This window comes from Ovis canadensis, chromosome 6 (genome assembly GCF_042477335.2).
Source record: "Ovis canadensis isolate MfBH-ARS-UI-01 breed Bighorn chromosome 6, ARS-UI_OviCan_v2, whole genome shotgun sequence".
In the NCBI taxonomy this organism is placed as follows: domain Eukaryota; kingdom Metazoa; phylum Chordata; class Mammalia; order Artiodactyla; family Bovidae; genus Ovis; species Ovis canadensis.
The window spans coordinates 112,176,369-112,201,817 of NC_091250.1; the positions used below are offsets into that span (position 1 = coordinate 112,176,369).

General features: G+C 38.6%; 1 protein-coding gene across 1 annotated transcript in view; it reads left to right on the plus strand.

The window, feature by feature from the left end:
• Nucleotides 1-25,449, plus strand: part of CFAP299 (cilia and flagella associated protein 299) — a 713,998-nt gene that overhangs the window by 572,032 nt on the left and 116,517 nt on the right. Inside the window, exon 4 of the mRNA XM_069594459.1 lies at nucleotides 24,349-24,491. Within this exon, the coding sequence (XP_069450560.1) occupies nucleotides 24,349-24,491 (143 nt within the window). The remainder of the gene's footprint in view (nucleotides 1-24,348; nucleotides 24,492-25,449) is intronic.

The following is a 25,449-nucleotide window of genomic DNA, read 5'->3' on the forward strand; positions in this document are numbered from 1 at the left end:
TTTCTCTATATTTCATACATCTATTCTGATTCTCCCTCAATAGCATGACTGCTTAGTTATTGGAGATATTTTAATGAATAAATAACTTTCAAGTGAACAGTGGATGTATGGAAAACTGTCTACCAGAGTATACCTGTTCTAATGAAGGAAAAAAATTTCCTTTGTAGATGTGAAATCACATTTGATCTCTTTAACATTAACATTACTACAACAATGATACACAAGACAACCCCACATCAACCTTTTCAATGAAATTCAGGGATGAATTTTTGGCCCAGAGTAGAGAAATGGAAGCCTGCTGAAAATGCCCCAAATCAGTGGTGTATTAGAGACTAAATGGAAGTGATAAATTTGCAAATGTATAGTTAAGAAGAGTAAAGTGATAAAGTTTTAGTCATTTCAGTCAGGAAATATTTGCTGTTCCCTAACTCTGTGTGAGTGAGTAGTCTGTCAAGCTCCTCTGTCTGTGGAATTTTTCAGGCACGAATATTGGAGTGGGTTTCCATTTTCCTCTTCCAGGGGATCTTCCTGACCCAGGGATCAAATCCCTGTCTCCTGGGCCTCCTGCATCACAGACAGATTCTTTACCCTCTCAGCTATTGGGGAAGCCTGTTCTCTAACCATATATACATCTAAAAAAGCAATATACTCAATTTTTTCCTTTGTTTTCTGGTTTGTCTTTGTTTTTCCTCAAAGCACTCATATATCTCCGGTTCATTCACATGACCTGGCATTCAATATTTTCTGAATGGAATAACAAGTGAGTATTTCTAGTCTGCACTAGTGATTAAAGACACTGGATGATACCAAGCAAGCTACAGGCATCCTGAAGTGACCAGGGGCCAGGTGTGCAGGAAAGGCTATAGTCCCCTAATTTGTGAAGTGCCTCCCCATCTCATGGGTTGCTGTGAACATTATCTGAGACCATAAAACTCTTCCCCAAGCCAGGGATCAAACCTGCATCTCCTGCATTGGCAAGCAAATTCTTTACCACTGTACTACCTGGGAAGTCTTAGGTAGGTTTTATTTATAGGTATTTTGTTGTTGTTGTTACCCTGGTAAATGAGATTATTTCCTTAATTTCTCTTTCTGATAGTTTGTTGTTAGCATATATTATAAAAATGCAACAGATTTCTGTATATTAATTTTGCATCCTGCAACTACTGATTATTGATTACCTCTACATGTGCTAGCAAAGTGATGATCAAAATTTTTCATGTGAGTCTTCAACAGTACGTGAACTGAGAACTTCCAGATGTTCAAGCTGGATTTAGAAAAGGCAGAGGAACCAGAGATCAAATTGCCAACATACAGTGGATCATCGAAAAAGCAAGAGAGTTCCAGAAAAACATCTACTTCTGCTTATTGACTATGCCAAAGCCTTTTACTATATGGATCACAACAAACTGTGGAAAAATCTTAGAGGTGGGACTTCTATACCGCCTGATGTGTCCCCTGAGAAATCTGTATGCAGGCCAAGAAGGAACAGTTAGAACCAGCCATGGAGTATGTCAAGTCTGTATATTGTCACCCTGCTTATTTAACTTCTATGCAGGGTACATCATGTGGAATGCTGGGCTGGATGAAGCACAGTCTGGAATCAAGATTGCTGGGAGAAATATCAGTAACCTCAGATATGCAGATGACACCACTCTTATGGCAGAAAGTGAAGAGGAATTGAAGAGCCTCTTGATGAAAGTCAAAAAGGAGAGTGAAAAATCTGGCTTAAAACTCAACATTCGTAAGAAAGCTGTGGTACATATACACAATGGAGTATTACTCAGCCATTAAAAAGAATACATTTGAATCAGTTCTAATGAGGTGGATGAAACTGGAGCCTATTATACAGAGTGAAGTAAGCCAGAAGGAAAAACACCAATATAGTATGCTAACACATATATATGGAATTTAGAAAGATGGTAACAATAACCCTGTATGCGAGACAGCAAAAGAGACACAGATGTATAGAACAGTCTTTTGGACTCTGTGAGAGAGGGAGAGGATGGGATGATTTGGGAGAATGGCATTGAAACATGTATAATATCATATATGAAATGAGTCGCTAGCCCAAGTTCAATGCATGATACTGGATGCTTGGGGCTGGTGTACTGGGATGACCCAGAGGGATGGTACGGGGAAGGAGGAGGGAGGGGGGTTCAGGATGGGGAACACGTGTATACCTGTGGCGGATACATGTTGATGTATGGCAAAACCAATACAATATTGTAAAGTAATTAGCCTCCAATTAAAATTAATAAATTTATTTTTTAAAAAAACTCAACATTCAGAAAACTAAGATCATGGCATCAGGTCCCATCACTTCATAGCAAATAGATGCAGAAACAATGGAAACAGTAACAAACTGTATTTTGGAGGGCTCCAAAATCACTGCAGATGGTGACTGCAGCCATGAAATTAAAAAACTCTTGCTCCTTGGAAGAAAAGCTATGACCAATCTAGACAACATATTAAAAAGCAGAGATGTTACTTTGCCAACAGAAGTCCATCTAGTCAAAGCTGTGGGTTTTCCAGTAGTCATGTGTGAATGTGAGAGTTGGACTGTAAAGAAAGCTGAATGCTGAAGAATTGATGCTTTTGAACTGTGGTGTTGGAGAAGACTCTAGAGAGTCCCTTGGACTGCAAGGAGATCCAACCAGTCTATACTAAAGGAAATTGGTCCTGACTATTCATTGGAAGGACTGATGGTAAACCTGAAACTCCAGTACTTTGGCCACTTGATGCAAAGAACTGATTCATTGCAAAAGACCCTGATGCTGGGAAATATTGAAGGCAGGAGGAGAAGGGGATGACGGAGGATGAGATGGTTGGATGACATCACCAACTCAACGGACATGAGTTTGAGTAAGCTCCAGGAGTTGGTGATGGACACAGAAGCCTGGCATGTGCAATCCATGGAGTCACAAAGAGTCAGACATGACTGAGTGAACTGAGTAGTTTTCTGATGGCTTTTTAAGGATTTTCTATGTATAGAATCTGCCTGGAGTGTGGGAAACCCAGATTTGATCCATGGTTTGGGAAAATCTCTTAGAAAAGGATATGGCTACTCACTCCAGTATTCTTGCCTGGAGAATTCCATGGGCAGAGGAGCCTGGTGGGCTACAGTCCATGGGGTCACAAAGAGTCAGACACAACTGTGTCATCTGCAAACAGTGACAGTTTTACTTCTTCTTTTCCAATTTAGATTCCTTTTATTTCTTTTTTCCTCTGATTGCTGTAGCTATAACTTCCAAAACTATATTGAATAAAAGTGGTGAGAGTGGGCATCTTTATCTTGTTCCTGATCTTAGAAGAAATGCTTTCAGCTTTTTCTCACTGAATATGATGTTGGCTATGGGATATTTTGGATGAGCCTGGAGGTTGTTATTAGTACATAAAGAAGAGACTTGCACCTCTAGACAATGGGCATCAACTTACAGAGAATGAGTCAGAGACTTCAGTGACATACTGACTCCAAATATCTCTGCCAGCCTCCTCTCATTTTGGAAATGTGTTCTGCAGAACCAAAAACCTTTGTTCCTTTAGCCAAAAACTTTATTCCCTTAAAATATAAAAGCTTGACTCAAGTCCTATATGTTTCCTTCTTATTTATTTTTTTCTCACTGCCAGTCAATCATTCTTCAAGTTCTCACAATAGTTACCTTCAACCACTTCTTAAATAGTGCTTCTCAAATTTTAATGTGCATATAAATGACTTGAGGATTTTGTTACAATGCAGATTTCAGTAAAATTTATTCTATAAACAAAATGTGACTGAGTATAGCATCCGGATTAAAAAAACAAAACAGATTATTACCAGCACTCCATTAATACATTGCAGTGAGTTGGATGGTGATTCCAAAGTTATCAGATCCTAATCCTGGAAACCTGTGAGTGTTACCATATATTGTAAAATTTTTGTAGATATTGAAATGAAAAAGAAACTTCTGTAGATCCTTGAAATAAAAAAATTATCCTGGATTATGCAAGCAGGCTTCAAATGCCATCACAAATGTTATAAAAGAAAGATAGAAAGAGATTAAACATACATAAATAAGGCCATGTGAACACAGAGACAGATTAGAATGAAGGGATGTAGCCACAAGCCAAGGAATGCAACCACAAGAAATTTAAAGAGATAACATGTATACTATCATGTAAGAATTGAATCGCCAGTCCATGTCTGACGTAGGGTGCAGCATGTTTGGGGCTGGTGCATGGGGATGACCCAGAGAGATGTTGTGGGGAGGGAGGTGGGAGGGGGGGGGTCATGTTTGGGAACGCATGTAAGAATTAAAGATTAAAAAAAAAAAAAAGAGATAACAGATGCTACTCCTGGAGCCTCCAGAAGTGAAACGATACCTCCACCTTTAATTGGGGATTTACAGCCTTTGGAATTGAAACAGAATAAACAACTGTTGCTTTCAGTCCCCAAGTCTGTGATAATTTTCCTAGTAGCAAAAGGAAACAAATACACCATCTTTAATTATTATTATTTTTTAATGAAGTATCTCTCTTCTTTTGGTGCCATTAAGACTTAATATACTTTTCTGAGAACTCTTTTTAGGCAACCTGAAGGAAATGAGCAACAATTCCCTTGTCTGTTATCTTCATGTTGCTGCATAACATCACTTGCTAATTTTGTCCATTTTACTTTTCAGTTTTAGATATGATTACATATTTAGTACTGAGAAATTTCTGCATCTCAATTACTGAGATACTGGGCCCATTTACTTAATTCTTTAACTATTACAGTTCTTAAATTGATTCAGCACTTCTGGCCTAAGCCTGACTATAATTAATGTTGTGATTTGAGTTTTCTAAATGACCCTGGGTTGGAGCTAATATTTAAATAACTCCTTCTAATGCAGATAAGCTAAACTTCTTGCTACATTGTTTTCTCTGCAATTTGCAACAAATTACCACAGTTAGAAGCTTAAAACAACACAATTTCCTATGTTACAGTTCTATAGTTCAGAAGTCTGACATAGGTTTTATCTGGCTAAGGTCAAAGAGGCAACAGTGCTGAGTTCCTTTCTGTAGAATTTATGGAGAGAATTAGTTTTCTTACCTAGCTTCTAGAGTTTGCCCACTTTCTTTGGCCCATGGCCCTCTTCCTCTATGCTCAGTGCAACTGTGTTGCATATATCTGACCCTTCTTCAAGAGTCACATCTCCTCCTTGTTCACAGCTGGAAAATGTTTTCCCCTTTTTAAGGACCCTCATGAATATATTGGGTTGACCCAAATAATCCAGGATAATCTCTCCTTCTCTAGGTTCTTAACCTCAATTACATATTCAGAGTCCCTTTGCCATGTAAAGCAACCTATTTGCAGGTTCCAGAGATTAAGACATGGACATCCTTAGGGTCCATGTTTTTCTAGTTCTACAACCTAATTATGATGATGTAGGAGCCTGGTAGGCTGTGGTCCATGGGGTCGCTAAGAGTCGGACATGACTGAGCGACTTCCCTTTCACTTTCCACTTTCATGCATTGGAGAAGGAAATGGCAGCCCACTCCTGTGTTCTTGCCTGGAGAATCCCAGGGATGGGGGAGCCTGGTGGGCTGCCATCTATAGGGTCACACAGAGTCGGACACGACTGAAGTGACTTAGCAGCAGCAGCAGCAAGAGATTTTAATATTTCATACAACTTTTAGAAAATGAGTCTTTTTGATTTTTTAAAATCTTAACTATTTTCTGAAGTCACTCACTTTAAATAAAATACTTATTTAAAATATTACTTATTCAAATATTTTCCCTTTGTATAGTGCTGCAAAATATAATTCTCGGCTTTCAGCCATTTCCAGAATCATTATTGTTAGAGTGGCTTCCCTGGTGGCTCAGCAGTAAACTAATCCACCTATAGTACAGAAGACCACCTGCAAGACAGGCGACATGGGTTCAGTCCCTGGGTTGGGAAAACCCCCTGGAGGAGGAAAAGGCAACCCACTCCAACACGCTTGCCTGGAAAATCCCATGGACAGAGGGGCCGGGTGAGCAGTAGTCATGGGGTCACAAGAGTCGACAAGACTTAGCAACTAAACCACCATCACCACCACAGTGTGAGAGTAATTTTTATACTGGAATTACTATTTTTCCTGAGTTAAGGATATATCATAATTTCAGTTGTACTATTTTAAAATGTTGTTTAGTGACCTGCTAGATGTTCTCTCTTGAAGTGAATAATAAGAATTATCCTATTTTTAAAAGTTGGCAAACTGAGATGGAGAGACTGGTTATACCAGTAGATATCAAAATGGAAAAAAGAGCTAAAATAAGAGGTCAAAAATATTTTATCTAAATCCTTTTTGTGATTCTTTAAATTCTGTAGTAATGAAGTTATTGATTCACTGCATTTTTCCAACACATGTGTTGCCTAAATGTTAGAGAAAACTAGCAGAAATCTGTTGATTTTATCTGTTGATTTAGTACTAAAATCTATTGATTTTCAGTACTAAAATCTGGACATTTCTGCCTGTCTCAAATCCACAGATTCATTAAAATTCTATTTCTATTCCTCTCTTCCAATGAGTCTTTCCTGAAATTACCAGTGCACAGTGATATGATTCTTCCAAAGGCTTAAACTTTCTTTGGTATATTGTTTATTTGGTACATGTGAGCTGCCTTGAATTATGCATGACTCTTTATATGCATAAACATTCTTTCAAATGAATTGTGAGCTACTTGGTGCAAATGATGTTCATTATATTTTTTCATATTCCTCTCATGCTTATCATACTGTTCTGCCCATTGTAGGTAATTATAGTACATTTGCTGATGGGCCAGCAGTATCACATTCCCATCCTCATCATCATTATCAGCATCATCAGTCAGCATTTACTGAGAAAATGACAAGTCGTTGTCTGCAACAGCAAAGAATGTCCTCAGAAATGCTTAACCCATGTTTTTCTTGCATCATACACAGGAAACCAGTCAATCCTAAAGGAAATCAGTCCTGAATACTCATTAGAAGGACTGATGCTGAAACTGAAGCTCTAACACTTTGGCCATTTGATGCGCCTTATTAGAAAAGACCCTGATGCTGGGAAAGACTGAGACGACCCAGAGGGATGGTACGGGGAGGGAGGTGGGAGGGGAGTTCAGGATGGGGAACATATGTATACCTGTGGCAGATTCATGTTGATGTATGGCAAAACCAATACAATATTGTAAAGTAATTAGCCTCCAATTAAAATAAATTTATATTAAGAAAAAAAGATTGAAGGCAGGAGGAGAAGAGGGAAACAGAGAATGAGAAGGATCAGATGGCATCACTGATTCAGTGGACATGAGTTTGAACAAGTTCCAGGAGATAGTGAAGGACAAGGAAGCCTGGCGTGTTGCAGTCCATGGGTCTCAAGGAGTCAGACACTACTGAGCGACTAAACAACATAGAAAAGGAAATGCTGTTTTATAGTGGTGGATTCATGGGTCAGTTATGAGCACAAAAAGGCAGTGTGATCTAATAAACATTTTAAGGGATTAAAAAAAAAATCAGGAAATCTGCCTCCTACTCCTTCAGGTCTTCACTAACAGATTAGCTCTAGACAACCTAAGTCATCCTGGACATTGTGCTGTTTCCTCATCCTGGAAAACTGCCCCTCTAGCGATTTCTTCCTTATGTATTAAACCAGGATATACTGTAGATATATTTTAAAAATAGAAGATAATTCACTTTAATAAGGTAAATGCCTCATAAAAGCCAAATTCTCAGTCACTGTCATTGGAAACTCACATTCTCAAATAGAAATTCCCAAGGGACTAAATGGTTTTTAAAAGACCTTGGATTTCTCAGGATATTGGCCCAGGAGTGGTATTGCTGGGTCATATAATAGCTCTACCTTTAGTTTTTGAGGGAACCTCCACATTGTTCTCCATAGTGGCTCTATCTATTTACATTCCCACCAACAGTGAAGAGAGTCCCCTTTTCTGCCAACCCTCTCCAGCATTTATTGTTTGCAGATATTTTTGATGATGGCCATTCAGACCAGTGTGGAGTGATTCCTCATTGTAGTTTTGATCTGCATTTCTCTAATAATTAGTGATAGTGGGGATCTTTTCACATGCCTGTTGGCCATCTGTATGTCTTCTTTGCGGTGACCTAGATGTGTCGGATGGGGGTGGGGGGGAGAAAAAGAGGTCCGAGAGGGCGGGGCTCTGTGTATACATATTCACTTTGTCAAACAGGAGAAACTAACACGGCATTGTGAAGCAACTGTGTGTGTGTGTGTTTGTGCTAAGTCACTCACTCATGTCAAACTCTTTGCGACCCCATGGACTGAGGCCTGCCAGGCTTCTCTGTCCATGGGATTTTTTTCCAGGCAAGAATGCTGAAATGGGTTGTTATTTCTTCCTCCAGGGGATCTTCCTAACCCAAGGATTGAACCCGTGTCTCTTGTGTCTCTTGCATTGTAGGGAGATTCTTTACCACTGAGCCACTGGGGAAGCCCCCAAAGCAACTATACCCCAATTTTTTTTAAAAAAGTGAAAAAGAAAAATAAGACATTTTCTAAGGAATACCCATTTTAAAAAATCCCCGAATGTGTTTTAAGGTAATAAAAGCCCCCTCTCTGTTTGTGGTGCGAACCTAGAGCAATTTACTTGTCTTCCTTCCTTCTGAGAACTTGAAGTTTCTGGAAATGTCCAAGAAATGATCAAAGTCCCAGGAAGGAAGACCCCAGTCAATGCTGAAGCTTAATTTATCTGACGTGTTATTGTTGTACCTACTCTACAGATTGCATTCACTCTACAGATGATGAAATTGCCTTACAGGATGGTTGTGAACTGCAAATGAGTTAACTTTTGTGAAAACTATCTTGCAAAGACATCACTTTTAGGTGCTTAACTCAGGAAAATTCAATAAATTCATCTATTAATCTATGTGCTTTGCTAAGGTAAATAAGTATCTGTTTATGAAAAATTCACGAGTTTGACATTTCGGGTTTGAATGACCCAGATTCAAATTCATGTTTCTCATCATCAAAATATGTGGCTTCAACTAGATGGTATATGTTATGTTCTAATCTTCATTAATTAACAAAGTATGTGAGAGCGTGCTCCATCACTTCAGTCGTGTCCAACTCTTTTGGACTGTAGCCCTCAAGTCTCCTCTGTTCGTGGGATTCTCCAGGCAAGAATAACTGGAGTGGGTTGCCATGCCCTCTTCCAGGGGATCTTCCCTACTCAGGCATTAAAGCCCTGTCTCCTGCATCTCCAGCACTGCAGGCAGATTCTTTACCACTGAGCTTCCTGGAAAGCACCAATTAGTAAGGTATAGCATCAGCTGTTTCTGTGGCTGTGCCTATCAGTAATATTTATCATAGACTTAAAGTGCCTAAACAAGTCATACAGGCAGAAAGGACTTGGATGACTTGATATTTTAAATTGCTGTCAATATAAGTAGACAAGTTGTTATTTTGTCTTAAAGGTAAATGCTACTGGGTTGTTTGAACATAATTATCATGGTTAAGAGGAAAGGTATTTTAAATGGGTAGATAACAAAGATAAACACACATATTATTTTTGTAATCTTGAGATCACAATGTTGTATCTGCACATTACCCTTAAACCACATCCTGCATGTTTTGAATTTCAGAGAGTTTAGGATTAAGGGCAGTTCTTTTTATCTAATGCTTATTCTCAGAGTTTGTTTTTATTTTTTTTTCCCTAGCATGATACATAAGAGTTTTAAGTTCTTTAAAGATCCTCTGGACTTATGAGCAAGGAAGAAGAGGATCAAGATGATCTTATTTTTATTTAATATTTATTAAGCACACAAGTTATTCCAGAATTTTTGGAAAACACCAAACTAAAATAGCCTCCCCAAAAATGTGTTTACTTCTTAGATTTTTAGATTCAGATGTTTAATCATTCCTGCCACTTTTTTTTTATGCACGAGGAAAATGAGTTGCAAAAGCTTAAGTTGCTTTATCTCTGGTCATATAGCTGGTTAAAGGCAGAACTGAGACTAGCCCCTGATGTTATCCTTCCTACTCAGGCTAGACTCTTTCTACTGTCTCAAACTGCCACTCATAACAACTGAATCTTTCCAAGAAGGATAAATACGTCAAGTTGTTTCAGTTGTGTCTGACTCTTTGCAACCCTATGGACTATAGCCCATGAGTCTCCTGTGTCCTGGGATTCTCCAGGCAAGAATAGTGGAGTGGGTTGCCACCCCCTCCTCGAGGGGATATTCCCAACCCAGGGATCAAACCCACGTCACTTATGCCTCCTGTATTGGCATTCAGGTTCTTTACTACTAGTGCCATCTGGGAAGCCCTTAGATACATATATCTCCTCTTTTTTATAATATGTTCTCCTCCCATTTAGGTCACCACAGAGTATTGGATAGAGTTTCTTGTACAATACATTAGAATATAGGAAGACTGAGGGCAAAGATGTTGTCTTATTTATCCATGTGCCTAGCACACAATAGCAATAAACACTTTACACACTGAATAATGGAGCTGCTGACTGGTGCTCATTTTCACATGGCATTGGAATCAGTGCATCACCTTTGACTGAAGTAGGCATATTAATTCAAGCCTAGCTGTTCAATTAGCCTCACTTTTGTGGTTTCATTGTCAATAAAGGCCACAAACTCTTTTAATCTAAAAGGAAATACCTCTAGAGCACTGGTCTTAAAGATCTTAATGCTCAAAGTGACCATACAAAGGTCCGTGAGCAAAGGACATTTTACACCCCCCACCTAAGCTGATGTCCCAACCCAGTCCTGACTGTATTGTTCTGCCCAGATGAGCAGACAGTCCACACAGGCTTAAAAATTCCCTTTACCATATACTCCTTAAACATGATTTTTAGAAACCAAGGAAGTAATTAAAATATTGTAAGATTATGCTGGATAATATAAGTTATGGACTTTCCAGGTGGCACAGTGGTAAAAAATCCTCCTGCCAGTACAGGAGACACAAGAGATGCTGGTTCAATCCCTGGGTCAGGAAGATCCCCTGGAGTAGGAAATGGCAACCCACTCCAGTATTCTTGCCTCAAAAATCCCATGAACAGAGAAGCCTGGCAGGCTACAGTCCATGGGGTTCCAAAGAGTTGAATACAACAGAGTGTCTGAGCACGCAATGTAAGTTACATCTAAGGTAGTGTTACAATTATAAAGTGAAAGCGAAGTCACTCAGTCGTGTCTAACTCTGCAACCCTATAGACTGTAGCCTGCCAGGTTCCTCTGTCCTTGGGATTCTCTAGGCAAGAATACTGGAGTGGTGCCATTTCCTCCTCCAGGGGATCTTCCCAACTCAGGGATCGAACCCAGGTCTCCCACTTTGCAGGCAGACTTTTTACCCTCTGAGCCACCTATATTTCAAACTAAATCCAAAAAATTATATTTGATCCTCAGGCAACTAAAACTTGTGTGACAACTAAAACTTTAGCTAATTGGATGCTAAGACAATAATCCAAGCAAACAGGTACCTCTTTTGAAATGAGGCTTTTGTCCCAAATCTGATGATGAGTGAAACTAAATGAGAAGGATGCCTTTTTGTACTACGTTTTGTCCTAAGTGACTCAGTTGAAATAGACTGAGAAGAACTTCTTGTCTCCTTTTCACCCAGACCCTCTTCTATAAATCTTTATCAGTCTAATGAGAAAGCATTGGCAAGAAAATAGGCCAGAATCTCTTTCTAAGGCCAAGAGGAAACTACCTAATCTGTTCCCAGTTTTTCTCAGTGTGTCAGCAAGGAAAAGAGACTGCATGCCCCTAGCCCCTCTGCTAGACACATCCTGGAGCCTGACTCATCCCTTCTCCTTGGGGCTGGTATGAGGGAGAAGATCCATACTTTGTCTGGATCTTCCTCTGGACAGAAAAAACAAATTACACACAGAAGAGGCTGCAGCATGTTATTGGGCAATATCCACGGGCTACTGAATTCTAATCCTGTCTCCACCACCTACAGTATGGGTGAACTTGGCCAAGTTATTAACCAGTTCTATCCTGGACACTAGGAAATGGTTGGCACCTCTTATCACATTTTCAAATCTCTAGCTAATTTCTCTGTCCTTTCCTCACCATCAGGGCGGTAGAGGGGAGGTTGATCATAACAGGGATGAAAATAGACTCAGGAATCAGACAAATTAGGTTTCTAATTCTAGCTCTGTCACATATGGCTGTAACTTGGGGAAATTACTTCTCTCAAATCACAGTTTTCTAATCAGTAATGTGGAGGCAATCTGTGTGCTTATTTAGTAAGTTCACTGCAAGTACTAGGTGAGATGTTTATGTGAAGTGTTTGCATGTGCGTGGAAACACTTGCATGTGAAAAATGAAATCCATGTGAAGTGTTTAGCACAGTGCATGCCCCAATCTGCAGAGTGCTTGACTCAGTCTGATCGTTTAACAAACACTGGATTTTAATAACAATGGCTGAAACTTGAGTATGAGCTTAAATGAGACGTGGGAAGAGGAGGCCTTTCAGCCACCTGCGATCTTAGACTCAGGGTCACCTTGGGCATCTAAAAAACAGTTGTTCTTTCACGTGATTCAGCCTAAGTCCTTAGGCTATGACACCAGGTATTGCCAAAAAAAACCCCAAGGAATCATGAACTTAACTCACCTTGAGTTTTCATTTCCTTAAGACTCTTTGCAGGAGTGGGTGGTGGATAGGATTTGAGGGTCTGGAGTATTCTTACTAAATCCAATCTTATCACCATTTCTTCAACCATAATGTAAGTCAGATGCCAATTTGCTGCCTAAAACATGACTAAAAATGAAAGTGTTAGTTGCTCAGGCATGTTTGACTTTTTGCCACCCTATGGACTGTAGTCCGCCAGGCTCCTCTGCCCATGGCATTCTGCAGGAAAGAATACTGGAGTGGGTTGCCTTTCCCTTCTTCAAGAGATCTTCTCAAACCAGGGATCAAATCTGCATCTCTTATGTCTGCTGCATTGGCAGGTGGGTTCTTTACTGATAGCGCCACCTGGTAAGCTAAAACATGTCTAAATAGAATCTATGTCTGTTGGGCTCATGTTGGGATTGGTTTGCAGCAGCCCTCTAGTCCTGAAGGTTAGGGCAAAGGCTTATATGTCTCAGTTGTTTTTTCTGCTCTGTCCTCCATTCATATTATAGCACAGTCTGCTCCAGCTCCACACTTTCTTCTAGGAAAGAGCTTTGAAATTCCTAAGTGATATCTTTAAATTAAAATTCATGGTACTCTGTTACATGAAACTACTCTGTGACTTCCTATTGCATTTAAGTCAAATTGAAAGTTATTCTTAGAGCCTACTTAGTCTACAGAATTTGGGTCCTACTTAATCCTGAAATTCATCTCATGTCCTCCTTTCCCTGCCCCCTTCTCTAGTCTCACTATAATCTGGACACAATGACCTTTCTACTTTTAGGACAAGCCAGTTGATTTCCTGTAAGAAGGCCTTTGGATTTGCTATTCCTTCTGCCTGGAATGTTATTCCCTAGCATCTTCCCCTGGCTTTCTCATTAGTCAAGTTTCAATTAAAATATTTCCTTCTCCGAGACGCCTGATTCTACCTCCCTGTCTAAAGTACCTAGGTTCTTTCCAATTAATAGCCACTCCATTGTTCTCACAGCACAATGTCTCTACTTGCAATTATTTGTTTACATATTTATGATTCTTCTTTCTTTACTGAAAAGCATTATACTGAGAGCAGGGACCTTATCTTATTTACGACTCATTGTCAGTGCCTAGAACAGTGATTTGCTTATAGGTTCCCAATAAATATTCATTAAATATGAAAATGAGTGAATGTCCTGAAATTTTCCTTTAATACACTGGTCTCTTACCGATTCCCATTTCCATATGTCTGAAATGTGTTCAGCATTGAATAGCAATATTTAGGACTTTTCTACTTTTATAATAGTTATATTTTACCTAATCCTTATAACTTTGCATGTGGTCACCCTGCCTTTCACATTCTAGGTAATGCTACATGGACTTCTTTTGTTCATTTGCTTACTGACTGCTGGGTGGGGTGCCATCACCTCTCTTTGGGGTCTGAGGAGGGAGAGGTGGACACTTACTAAACCCTTGGATAAGTCTTTGTTTTCTCCAGAAGGTCCACAAAATCCTCCAAGAAGGTGAGGTCAAAGAATAAAAGGAAATGCACAGATTATAAAGGAGAAGTTAATTCCAGATTTCTGGATGGAGTTGTCTGTCTTCTTCATTAGACTGTGAACTGTGTGAGGTCAGGTTCTTACTTTGGTCAGTATTTTTCCAGCACCTAGGACAGCACCCAGAACACCCTTGTCTCCCATCAAATATATTTGAATGAGTCCCTCCAAAGCATGGTATTAAGTGATTAACTGTATTCAGAAGCCTATATTTTAAAATATAGATGAGTTTTCTAACTTAGGATTGTATGGAGGCAATGAAAAGATTTTTTGAAGTTGACAGAATCCAGTCTATATTGAGAATGATAAATAATTTATTACACATTCATATTCAATGAATTATAGAACCTCACTATATAGTGAGTTCAGATATCAATTTATAGTTTCTTCTCACTAAGGAAGTGGTTTTAACCCATAATTAGTCTTGTTAATTGATGAGACTGTGTTCTGGCTTTGTCATATCCTCATTGTCAGGATGCAGTTATTCCACTGGGATGACCTCACTGTCAGCCTCTCTTATTTCTGGTTTCTTAGTCTTCTAAGGTACCTGAAGCCCTTTGAATCAAACCAATAACACCCTGAAAAATTCTAAGTGCCTATAAGCTTGCTAAAGAGAGTCCATATGCACCATTGTAGTCATTTTTCTCTTATTCCCAGATGGTCCCTTATTCTCCTAGGCAATTATATTAGGCCTATAAGATGAATGTTCCATCAATGTTAATGGTGGAAAGGAAATAAAAGTCCCCTGTTGATAAGAATCACTTTGTTTTTGGAATCTGAATTGATAACAAAACCTCCCTCCCCGCCTGCCACCCCACAAGCCTAGCAGAGGCTTCATAGTCAAGTTGTTGTTCTTTAGCGGCTCAGTTATGTCCAACTCTTTGTGACCCCATGGACTATAACCTACCAAGCTCCTCTGTCCATGGGGTTCTCCAGGCAAGAATATTGGACTGGGTAGCCTCTTCCTTCTCCAGGGGATCTTCCCAACCCAGAGATCAAACCCACATCCGCTGTATTGGCAGGTGGATTCTTTATCACTGAGTCATCTGAGAAGCCCAAGTTAGGTATATATAGTCAACAGCTTGGGTACAGATCCCAGCATTATCAGTAACTATTCCTCATACCTTGGTTTTATTTCTTCAGAGCCTCTTCCATTCTTCTCTGCACCCTCCTCTCTGCCTAAGAAGGCTGGTGACTACATGCATGGTATCAGGGCCTTGGCCCCAGATAGATATAGTCAGTATGAGGCTCCAGAAGTAAGGTGTTTATCCCCTTGATCCTCCTTCTACTTACAGCTCTCTCTCTCCCCTTGACATCAAGTGTCTGCTCTTCTCCAGAATGTTTTCAGTCTGTACATCTCTCTCTCCTTCTTGGGTTGTGATAAATTCTGCTACTTGGGGATGAAGAGAGGTTTGTGGCAGGAATAGTGTCAGCATCAGTACTCATAGCCCTGGCTTCAGGCAGTATCCCTTCTGGTGCCCCTTCATACCATCCATTAATCCCTGCATGATAAACAAATATTTGCCATTATTTTCTGTTGGAATTCTGACATGTTAACCATGTAAGCCTGTGCCCTAGCACTTCCTGCTTTGGTTTTCTTATCATAAAATAGGATTATTAATGTTACCTACATTGTGAGACTCCTGTTAGGATTAAATGAGAGAAGATTAGACACATAGTAAATACTCTTTATTTATATTTTAATTTTATTTTATTTTTTAAAATACTCTTTAGAAGTTAGATCTTATCACTAGTATTATTTTGTTACATGGTGACACTTTCTGTGAAGCATGATTGAGTAAATTGAACTTTGGCAGATTATATTGCTAGACTTTGTTTAATCACCTCAAATACAAAACTGTGCTGGTTATATACCTTTGAGATATCATATTAAGCATAAAAGTTAGATAAAGTTATGAAGCCCAGCCTGAAAGGACTTCAAATACTACAATATAAAATAGGAAGTGAACAGAGAAAAAAATATATTTTTAAAATTTTGGTGACAAGCAGAGGATATTCCCCAAATGCTTCTACTTTCAGAGAAAAAAATCTTTGAATATGAAAAAGGGGGTATTGTTGAAAGTTTGAAGACAGAAGATATGAAAAAGAATGGGAGTGTGGGAGAGAGGAAGAGCTATCATAGACAATTATTATGTAAGTACTATATAGGTACAGGGGAGTTTGTAGTCATTAGTTTTTTTGAGTCCAGTCATCCTAGTTTTCTTTTTCTCAAGCCAAAATCAGTCACTGCTTAGTAAAAAACAATAAAAGGAATGTTGGGTTGAAACCACGTTGGATTTTTTTTCATGAGTGTGACAGGATGTGTGCAAGAAATTTGAAAAGGTATGCAAGTGAACAATTATGATACTGAATGCACCATGGACTCTTAGCTGGATAAAGATAGAACTTACTATATAAACAGGATAGTAAATAGTGATGAAACATGGTGGTTTAATGAATCAGCAGCTCAAAGATCTGAAAGGGTGCCAGCATCTGTGATCTAGAAAGATAGGAGGTACAGGTCAGAGAGATGTATGTTTTCACAGAAAATTATGGAATCATGTAGTTAAAGCAAGTGTAGACATGAGACTTCCCTGGTGGTCCAGTGGTTAAGACTTTGCCTTCCAGTGCAGAGGATGTGGGTTCAATCCCTGGTTAGGGAGCTAAGTCTCACATGTCTTGCAGCCAAAAAACAAAAACATAAAACAAATGCAATACTCTAACGAATTCAACAACGACTTTTAAAATGTTCCATAAAAAAAAAAAACTAAAAGAAAAACAAACTATAGACACCCATTGTAGAAAATTTAGAAAATATACTATATGCAGTATACACATTTGTGTAAGGGTGTGTTTCTGAAGTTATTACTTTTCATTATGCATCACTGTATCAATGATATAAGATTTAATTATTGTAACCTTATATCTAATAATGCAAGTTCTGCTGTTTATTTTCCCTTTTCAAAATTATCTTGGGTAATGTGAAGTGAAGTGAAAGTCACTCAGTCTTGTCCAACGCTTTCTGACCTCATGGATTGGAGCCTGCCAGGCTCCTTTGTCCGTGGGATTCTCCAGGCAAGAATCCTGGAGTGGGTAGCTGTTCCCTTCTCCAGGTGATCTTCCCAACACAGGGATTGAACCCAGGTCTCCCCAATGTAGGTGGATTCTTTACCATCTGAGTTACCAGGGAAGCCCAAGAATACTGGGGTGGGCAGCCATTCCCTTCTCCAGGGGAACTTCCCACCCCAGGAATTGAACCAGAATCTCCCGCATTGCAGGCAGATTCTTTACCAGTTGAATGTTAACCTTTATGTTTAAGGTAAAATTTCAAAGAATTAAAAGTAACCCACTGGTATTTTGCTTAAATTTTTAATACATTTATTTTGTAATAATACATTTCCTTCAGCAATGTAACATCATGATTTTTATGTTAATTTATGTTATTTTAGAAAAGTTTTTCATAAAAAATGTTTGGAGGGGAGTTATAATTTTAAAAAAGCAGAATGCAAATAAAGGTTGCATGTGAAATATTCTAATAGGTTATTGCCAATGCAAGACCAAGCTATTTTTTAAAAATTGGAGTATAATTGCTTTACAATATTGTGTTAGTATTTGCTGTCTAGCTATTACTGTATTTTTTGTATAGATATTTTGTATTGGTTTCAGTTAACTATCTCTGATTTTCTAAGTAACTTATCAGTTCATATACAAATAAAATAATTTTTCTTTTTTCCAGTACTTAGAGCTTCTATAATATATTCCAGCGGACCTCTCTAGTTTTAACTTGGCTATTTCTTGAGGCACATGTTTTGGGGTTTCTATGTGGCACTAGTGGTAAAGAACCTGCCTGCCAATATAGGAGATGTAAAGAAACTCAGATTCCATCCCTGAGTCAGGAAGATCCCCTGGAAAAGTAAATGGCAACCCTCTCCAGTATTCTTGGTTGGAGAATCCCTTGGGCAGAAGAGCCTGGCAGGCTGCAGTCCATAGGGTTGCAAAGGGTTGGACAGGACTGACGTGACTTAGCATGCATAATATATACTTTTTTGGGTTTTTCTTGCTATTGTTTTTTAATTAATTTTTACTGAGGTATAGGTGCTTTACAATGTCGTGTTAATTTCTACTGTACAGCGAAGTGAATCAACTAAATATACATTCATCGCTTCTTATTTTAGACTTCCTTTCCATTTAGGTAGGTCACCACAAAGCACTGATATTACTTTCATTCACTAAAATTTCCAGAACATTTTGGATACTACAGTGAGATCAGGCATTCCGAAGTTACTCTTAACCTCATTAGTGATGCAAAAAAGAACCTTTTTAAAATATGGATATTTTTATAATCTAGAAGAATAAAAATAGTAAAGTCAATAATTCCCCTCAGAAATAAAATCTCTAATTATTAAAAAATAAGCAAAGTTCTTAGGCTCTATATGATAAATACTTAAATTGCAAAATAATGGCTACCATTCTCCACTTTGTCCTTTACCCATGTCCCCTTGCAATGACACTTTGCAACTGCTAGCATCAAGAGAAGTCAGTCTGCCTGCCTCTTGAAACTGAGCTGCTTTGTGACCTGCTTGGGGCAACATGTGGTGATGGTGGTCTAGTCACTCGGTCGTGTCCAACTCTTGTGACCCCATGGACTTTAGCCCACCAGGCTCTTCTGTCCATGGATTTCCCAGGTAAGAATGGGTTGTATTTCCTTGTCCAGGGGATCTTCCCAACCCAGGGATCGAACCATGGTCTCCTGTGTTGCAGGCAGATTCTTTACCACTGAACCACCAGGATTTCCCCTGGGCAACAGACTGTGGAAGTAAAAGCTTGCTGGTTCTTAAAATAAGCCTTTAACAGGAAAGACAAAGAACCATCTTCCCCCATAACCCTGAGAAGTGTGTGAACAGTGAAAAGAGATATCTAACTGCAAGTGAATAAAGATGTAGAAGTTTGAAATAATTATCATCATAAAGAAATTAGAAAACAATTTGTATCAGAGAAATTTATAATGAAAATTTTAAAATGTTAGAAAACAATTGTTTGTCAAAACTGAGACTTCATTTAGCAAAATCATGTCTCTTCCAAACCAAAATGATTCCCTAAAGCTAATGATTCATAAAAGCATTCCAGGATCTTAAAATTCTAAGAAATAAAGATTCTTTCTTCATTTGTCTTTATCAGGGGGCATGCTGACAGTCTCAGGAGGGAATTACCAGAACTTAGCTTGTCGGACAGCTTTCATGCCCTGAAATGGATGGTTCAGATTTTATGCAGCAGCATACTGCTTAATATGCTTTTTTACAAGTGACTTTGGCTTCACTGTTGAAAAGTCCCATTTCAGTGTATCAGGTTTATGTCTCCTCATTAGTGTTTGGCAAGAAAAATCAGGCAACATATGTACTCAGCCCATAACAACTTTATGAATTTGTATTTTAATCCACTTCTGGGAAAAAGACAAGCAGCCAAAGATCCAAATGATATATTAATGGTCTAAATTGTGCTTTAATTCATCTTCTCCCAACGCATGAGAAGTAATGAGGACCTAACTCAGCATTCCATAAGTTTTTTGGTTCACACTTGAGGTCACAGACCATCTCAGTAAAGTCTCAGTTTCCACATCCTTTTTAGTCTCTGAGCTCTCACTTCAATTTCAAGAATGTTTGTGTCGATATTTATCGATATCTTCTTCTTATGTTTTTCATTGCTATCATTTTTGTTGCTTAGAAATTCATGTCTTTTGCTTCCTTACTTGCTCAGACGTTCTGTCATGTCTGACTCTTTGTGACACATAGTCTGTAACTCACCAGGCTTCTCTGTACATGGGAGTCTCCCAGCAAGAACACTGAAGTGGGTTGCCATTTCCTTCTCCAGGGGATCCTTCCAACCCAGGGGTTGAAGCTGCATCTCTTGCATCTCCTGCATTGGCAGGGAGATTCTTTACCAGTAATATGATCCATCTTTTGTTTAGGTTGCAAATAAATGTAGAACTTTGGACTTTGCCAACAAAGGTCCATCGAATCAAAGCTATGGTTGTTCCAGTAGTCATGTATAGGTGTGAGAGTTGGACTATAAAGAAAGCTGAGTTCTGAAGAATTGATGCTTTTGAACTGTGGTGTTGGAGAAGACTCTTGAGAGTTCCTTGGACTGCAAGGAGATCCAACTGATCCATCCTAGAGGAAATCAGTCCTGAATACTCATTGTAAGGACTGATGCTGAAGCTGAAACTCCAATACTTTGGCCACCTGATATGAAGAATTGACTGATTGGAAAAGACCCTGATGCTTGGAAAGATTGAAGGCAGGAGGAGAAGGGGACAACAGAGGATGAGATGGTTGGATGGCATCACTGACTCAGTGGACATGAGGTTGAGTGGGCTCCAGGAGTTGGTGATTGACAGGGAGGCCTGACATGCTGCAGTCCATGGGGTCGCAAAGAGTTGGACATGACTGAGTGACTGAACTGAAGTGAACTGAGTCATGCATTCAAATGAATATCATTTGATTTCCTGAAATACTTGCATTGGTTATAACTTGACTTATTCAGGCTTAGACAGTAAAGCATCTTATTCTAAAAAGGATTAAAGGGTCATATCTAAGGGCAATGAACATTTTGGAAATTTTTCTTTTATAAACATAACATCATCATTTAGAAGAGCTCTTCAGTATATGAATTATAGTTTTCATGTGTCTTTTGGGAAATTAACTGTGATTAAAAAGTTATTAGAGTGAATAAAACCATATACTGTGTGATTCCATTTATATGAAAAAATTCAGACAAGGCAAGTCTATAGAGATACAGAGTAGATTAGTGGTTGCCTGGGACCTGGGGATGGGAACAGGGATGAATGCAAATGGGCACAAGGGATCTTTTCTGGGTGATGAAAATTTTCTAGAGCTAGATTGTGTTACACTGCTCTACAAATATACTTAAAACTATTAAATTTTACACTTAAAACTTTGGTATGAATTTTATGTTATGTAAACTATACCTCAATAAAGCTATTATATTTGTTAAAATAAAAAGGTTAGTAGAGAAATTTAAAACAATTATTTATAACATTTTATAAATCCTATGGAAACAATGAATTCAGTTCAGTCACTCAGTCGTGTCTGACTCTGCGACACCATGGACTGCAGCAGGCCAGGCTTCCCTGTCCATCACCAACTCCCAGAGCCTACTCAAACTCATGTTCATCAAGTTGGTGATGCCATCCAACCATGTCATCCTCTGTCATCCCCTTCTCCTCCTGCCTTCAATTTTTCCCGAATTAGAGTCTTTTCAAATAAGTTCATTCTTCACATCAGGTGGCCAAAGTATTGGAGTTTCAGCTTCAGCATCAGTCCTTACAATGAAAATTCAGGACTGATCTCCTTTAGGATAGATTGGTTGGATTTCCTTGCAGTCCAAGGGACTCTCAAGAGTCTTCTTCAACACCACAGTTCAAAAGCATCAATTCTTTGGTGCTCAGCTTTCTTTATAGTCCAATTCTGACATCCATACATGACTACTGGAAAAACCATAGCTTTGACCAGACAGACCTTTGCTGGCAAAGTAACGTCTCTGCTTTTTAATATGCTGTCTAGGTTGGTCATACCTTTTCTACCAAAGAGCAAGCAACTTTTAATTTCATGGCTGCAGTCACCATCTGCAGTGATTTTGGAGCCCAAGAAAATAAAGTCTGTCACTGTTTCCATTGTTTCCCCATCTATTTGCCATGACGTGATGGGACCAGATGCCGTGATCTTAGTTTTCTGAATGTTGAGTTTTCAGCTAACTTTTTCACTCTCCTCTCCCTTTCATCAAGAGGCTCTTTAGTTCTTCACTTTCTGCCATAAGGGTGGTGTCATCTGCATATCTGAGGTTATTGATCTTATCTCCAAGAAATCTTGATTCCAAAATCTCTCATTTTGAAAGACAGAGACAAAAACAGAGAGAAACAGAAGAGCTTTTAGTTGGTATTGTTAATAGAGTTCCATTTTGAAAGTAGAGGACTTATTCTGGGGCTTTTTTCCATCTCCATGTCCCGGCATGACTTGCTAACATCAGGAACAGCCATGATAGAATAAAGATTATAAGTCCTTTCAAGCAGCATATGAAATATTAATAACCCATGGCCTCATTTAAGTTGGGATAACAACACTAGTTATTGCTTTAGTAGTGTGAAAGTTTCAGGAAGTCTCTTTGAGTTACTAACCTTTTAGATTTTGTGTTATATAAACTAAAAGCTAAGTGACTAAAAACGTGGAGAAATCTATATAAATTTAACTGAGAGTTATGTAGGGGTAATGAGAGGGACTAAGGATTGAGTCTAATTTGACCACATTAATAGTAATGAATGTTTGTTCATCCAGTCATTTTTGAGGGAAACATCGCTAATCCAGCACAATATTCCTTCCTCTTGTGCTAAGAAAGGGCCTCAGGATTCTTAGCACAGTATTCTCAGCACCCAATGCCATACCAGAGTAGGCTGAAAGACAAAACATCAGCAGAGTAACAAATAATTGTAAATTATATCTCTGTTCTTCCATTTTTAAGTTGGCATGCTGTTAACAACATATTTTCATAAGTGTCACAGAGAAAAGAATTATTTCAATTTTCTAACTTCACCCTTTTGGAAACTCTGCTATCTAAGGTAACCCCTGTAAGCGCTCCCTATAATTGACTATACAAAGACCTAACAAGCAACCATCCAGTAATTGCTCAAGAGGAAAAGGAAATCTTATTTACAGATTCTTCCAAATATAGAACTTCACCATGAAACTCTACACTTTGATCTAGATTTGGAAATGAATACATTATGAGCTTTTCCAATTACATTTAGAGTTTTTTTTTTTTCTCCCCACCCCCCCCCCCCCCGCCCCCACCATAGAACTTGAGATCTATGTGTTTTGGCTTGACAGAGAAAAGACTACACTTCTTCCATTTCTGTTATCCTGTTCCCACTTTAGGGCCTTTCTATCAACTGTTCCCTTTGATTTATAGGCTCCTATTCTAGATCTCTACATGGCTTACCTCTTCTCAGCCTTCAAGTCTTGGCATAAAGATCTTTTCAAGGTCTTTCTTGATCACTCTTCCTAAAGTAGCCTTTAACACTATGAACTTCTCTAGCCAATCATCTTCTTTATTTTCTTTATGACACTTATCACTCACTGTAAGTATTGTTTTCCTTTCATGCCGATTGTCTACTTCTGCTTACTTCAACATAAGTTCCAAGAGATCAGACCTTTACTGTTTTGTTTATCACTGTATCCATGGCACATTCAATAATGTCTAACATGTTGTAGCCATGCAATGATATTTGTGAAGGAATTAAGGTAAAGGAGAAATATGTACTTTCTGTACATTTTTGACCTATGGAATTAATTTTGTAAAGAGATTTCAATTTTTGACTGTTATAGTAAAGAGACCCCATTTCTATTTTTGTAGCAGAAAATGTATAGGTGCTCAAATGGAAAAAGAATGTAGTGATTCTTTTCTAATCAGAAGGACAGACACATGAGCCTGGGTTTAATCTGAGTTTTTCAACTTACTAGCTGTATAAGGAACTCAACTTCTTTGTTTCTCAGTTTTTAAATTAATGAGATGATGACGAAGAAAAGACAATAGGATTGGAAAAAGACATTACGAACACTTAAAATAATGTCTGTCATTAGGAATCAGTTAATGTATTAAATAAATTAATAAATGTATTACAAAAACTGAAAATAATATATTACAAACACTTAAAATAATGTCTGTCCTTAGGAATACTTCTGAAGTTATTTATTGAAATTGTTATATACAATTACTGTAAGTTAATTAGTGTTAGTTGCTCAGTCATGTCCAACTCTTTGCAATCCCATGGACGGAGCTTTCCAAGCTCCTCTGTCTGTGAAATCTCCAGTCAAGAATACTGGAGTGGGTAGCCATGCCCTGGTCCATGGAATCTTCGCAACCCAGGGATCAAACCTAGCTCTCCCCCATTGCAGGCAGATTCTCTACTTTCTGAGCCACAAGGGAAGCCCTCAATTACTATAAATGAACATTATATGCATGTTTAGTTAACTTTTCATGAATTTCTTCACTGTCAGGAGAAAGTAGTAATACCTATAGGCTCATTGTAAGGATGAAACATAAAGCCCTTAGAATAAGCTATAACACATGTATCACTCAATAACTGTAGATTTTATTATTATGTAAATTTTACTCAAATGACTTTCATTCACTTACTCTCTCTCCATTCTCTGTTTTTCTGTGTTACTAGTCCGTGATTTTTATTCGTGACAAAAATTCTCGTGGGCAGGAGGTGTCAGGATACATTGACTATGCCCACAGGCTGAAGACTGAAGATTTCGAAGTCTACTTTAGTGGAAAGAAACGACTTCTTCCAAGACCCACAGATATGAGGTAAAGTGTAACACATTTCTCACATCTTCAATAAGAGAACAAGCTTCTCAAGAGTAAAGATAAAGGTTATTTATATTCTGGAACTCCAATGTATATATAATAGGAATGTAGTAAGAGTGATTGGAATAAAAAAGTAAGTAAATTTTAAAATGGGGACTGAACATAGATGCATATTTTCCACTAACAGGCCAATGAAGGGAACTCTTCAGAGATGAGATAAGCAAATTCTCAGTGGCATTCCTTTTAAATGATAAGTAGAACCTAAAAATTGCTAATCTCACAAGGATCTTGCACCACTTGGGACTTTGCCTGTCTAGAAGCCTCAAGAGCAGTCCAGGAAATACATTTTCCTCCAACTTTTTTTTTTTTTTTTTTGTCACCAACCAAAGTCCAGGCCTCTGAGTACCTCATGCTCCTTTATTTTCACCACTGGCCTATTTAGATATTTCTTCTACTCATGGTTGTTTTTACTAACCCCTACCCTTTCTTCTGATGCCCTCATCCCATAACATAAGATCTACTCAACCAAGTCAATCCATGTACAGATCCTGATCCTTCTCCCACCTTCTGAGTAGCTCGGGAGCCAAACTTTTATTCTATACCTCTCACTTATGCTAGAAAACAATAGTTGTAGCAGCATTCTGCTTTATCTCTTCACTGCTGTATCCAGATTATGTTTTGACACTTGTAACAATGCTCTTCCTCTGACATCTCTGACATCCTACTTGCTGTCATCTAGACTTCCTAACCCATCCCCATTTTACAGACACACTCCTTTCCCTATCCAACCTTGATGCAGAGCAAAATCATTTAATTTACCTCTTGCACTAATCCCTGCTGCCCATGACTTTTTTGTGCTTTGGTGGTATCTATCCGGCTAACCCTCAGGGTGATTGAGCCAGTCATCCTCTTGTCAGCAAGATCCCTGAGAAATGTTGAAGGAAATTTTAGGGTATTT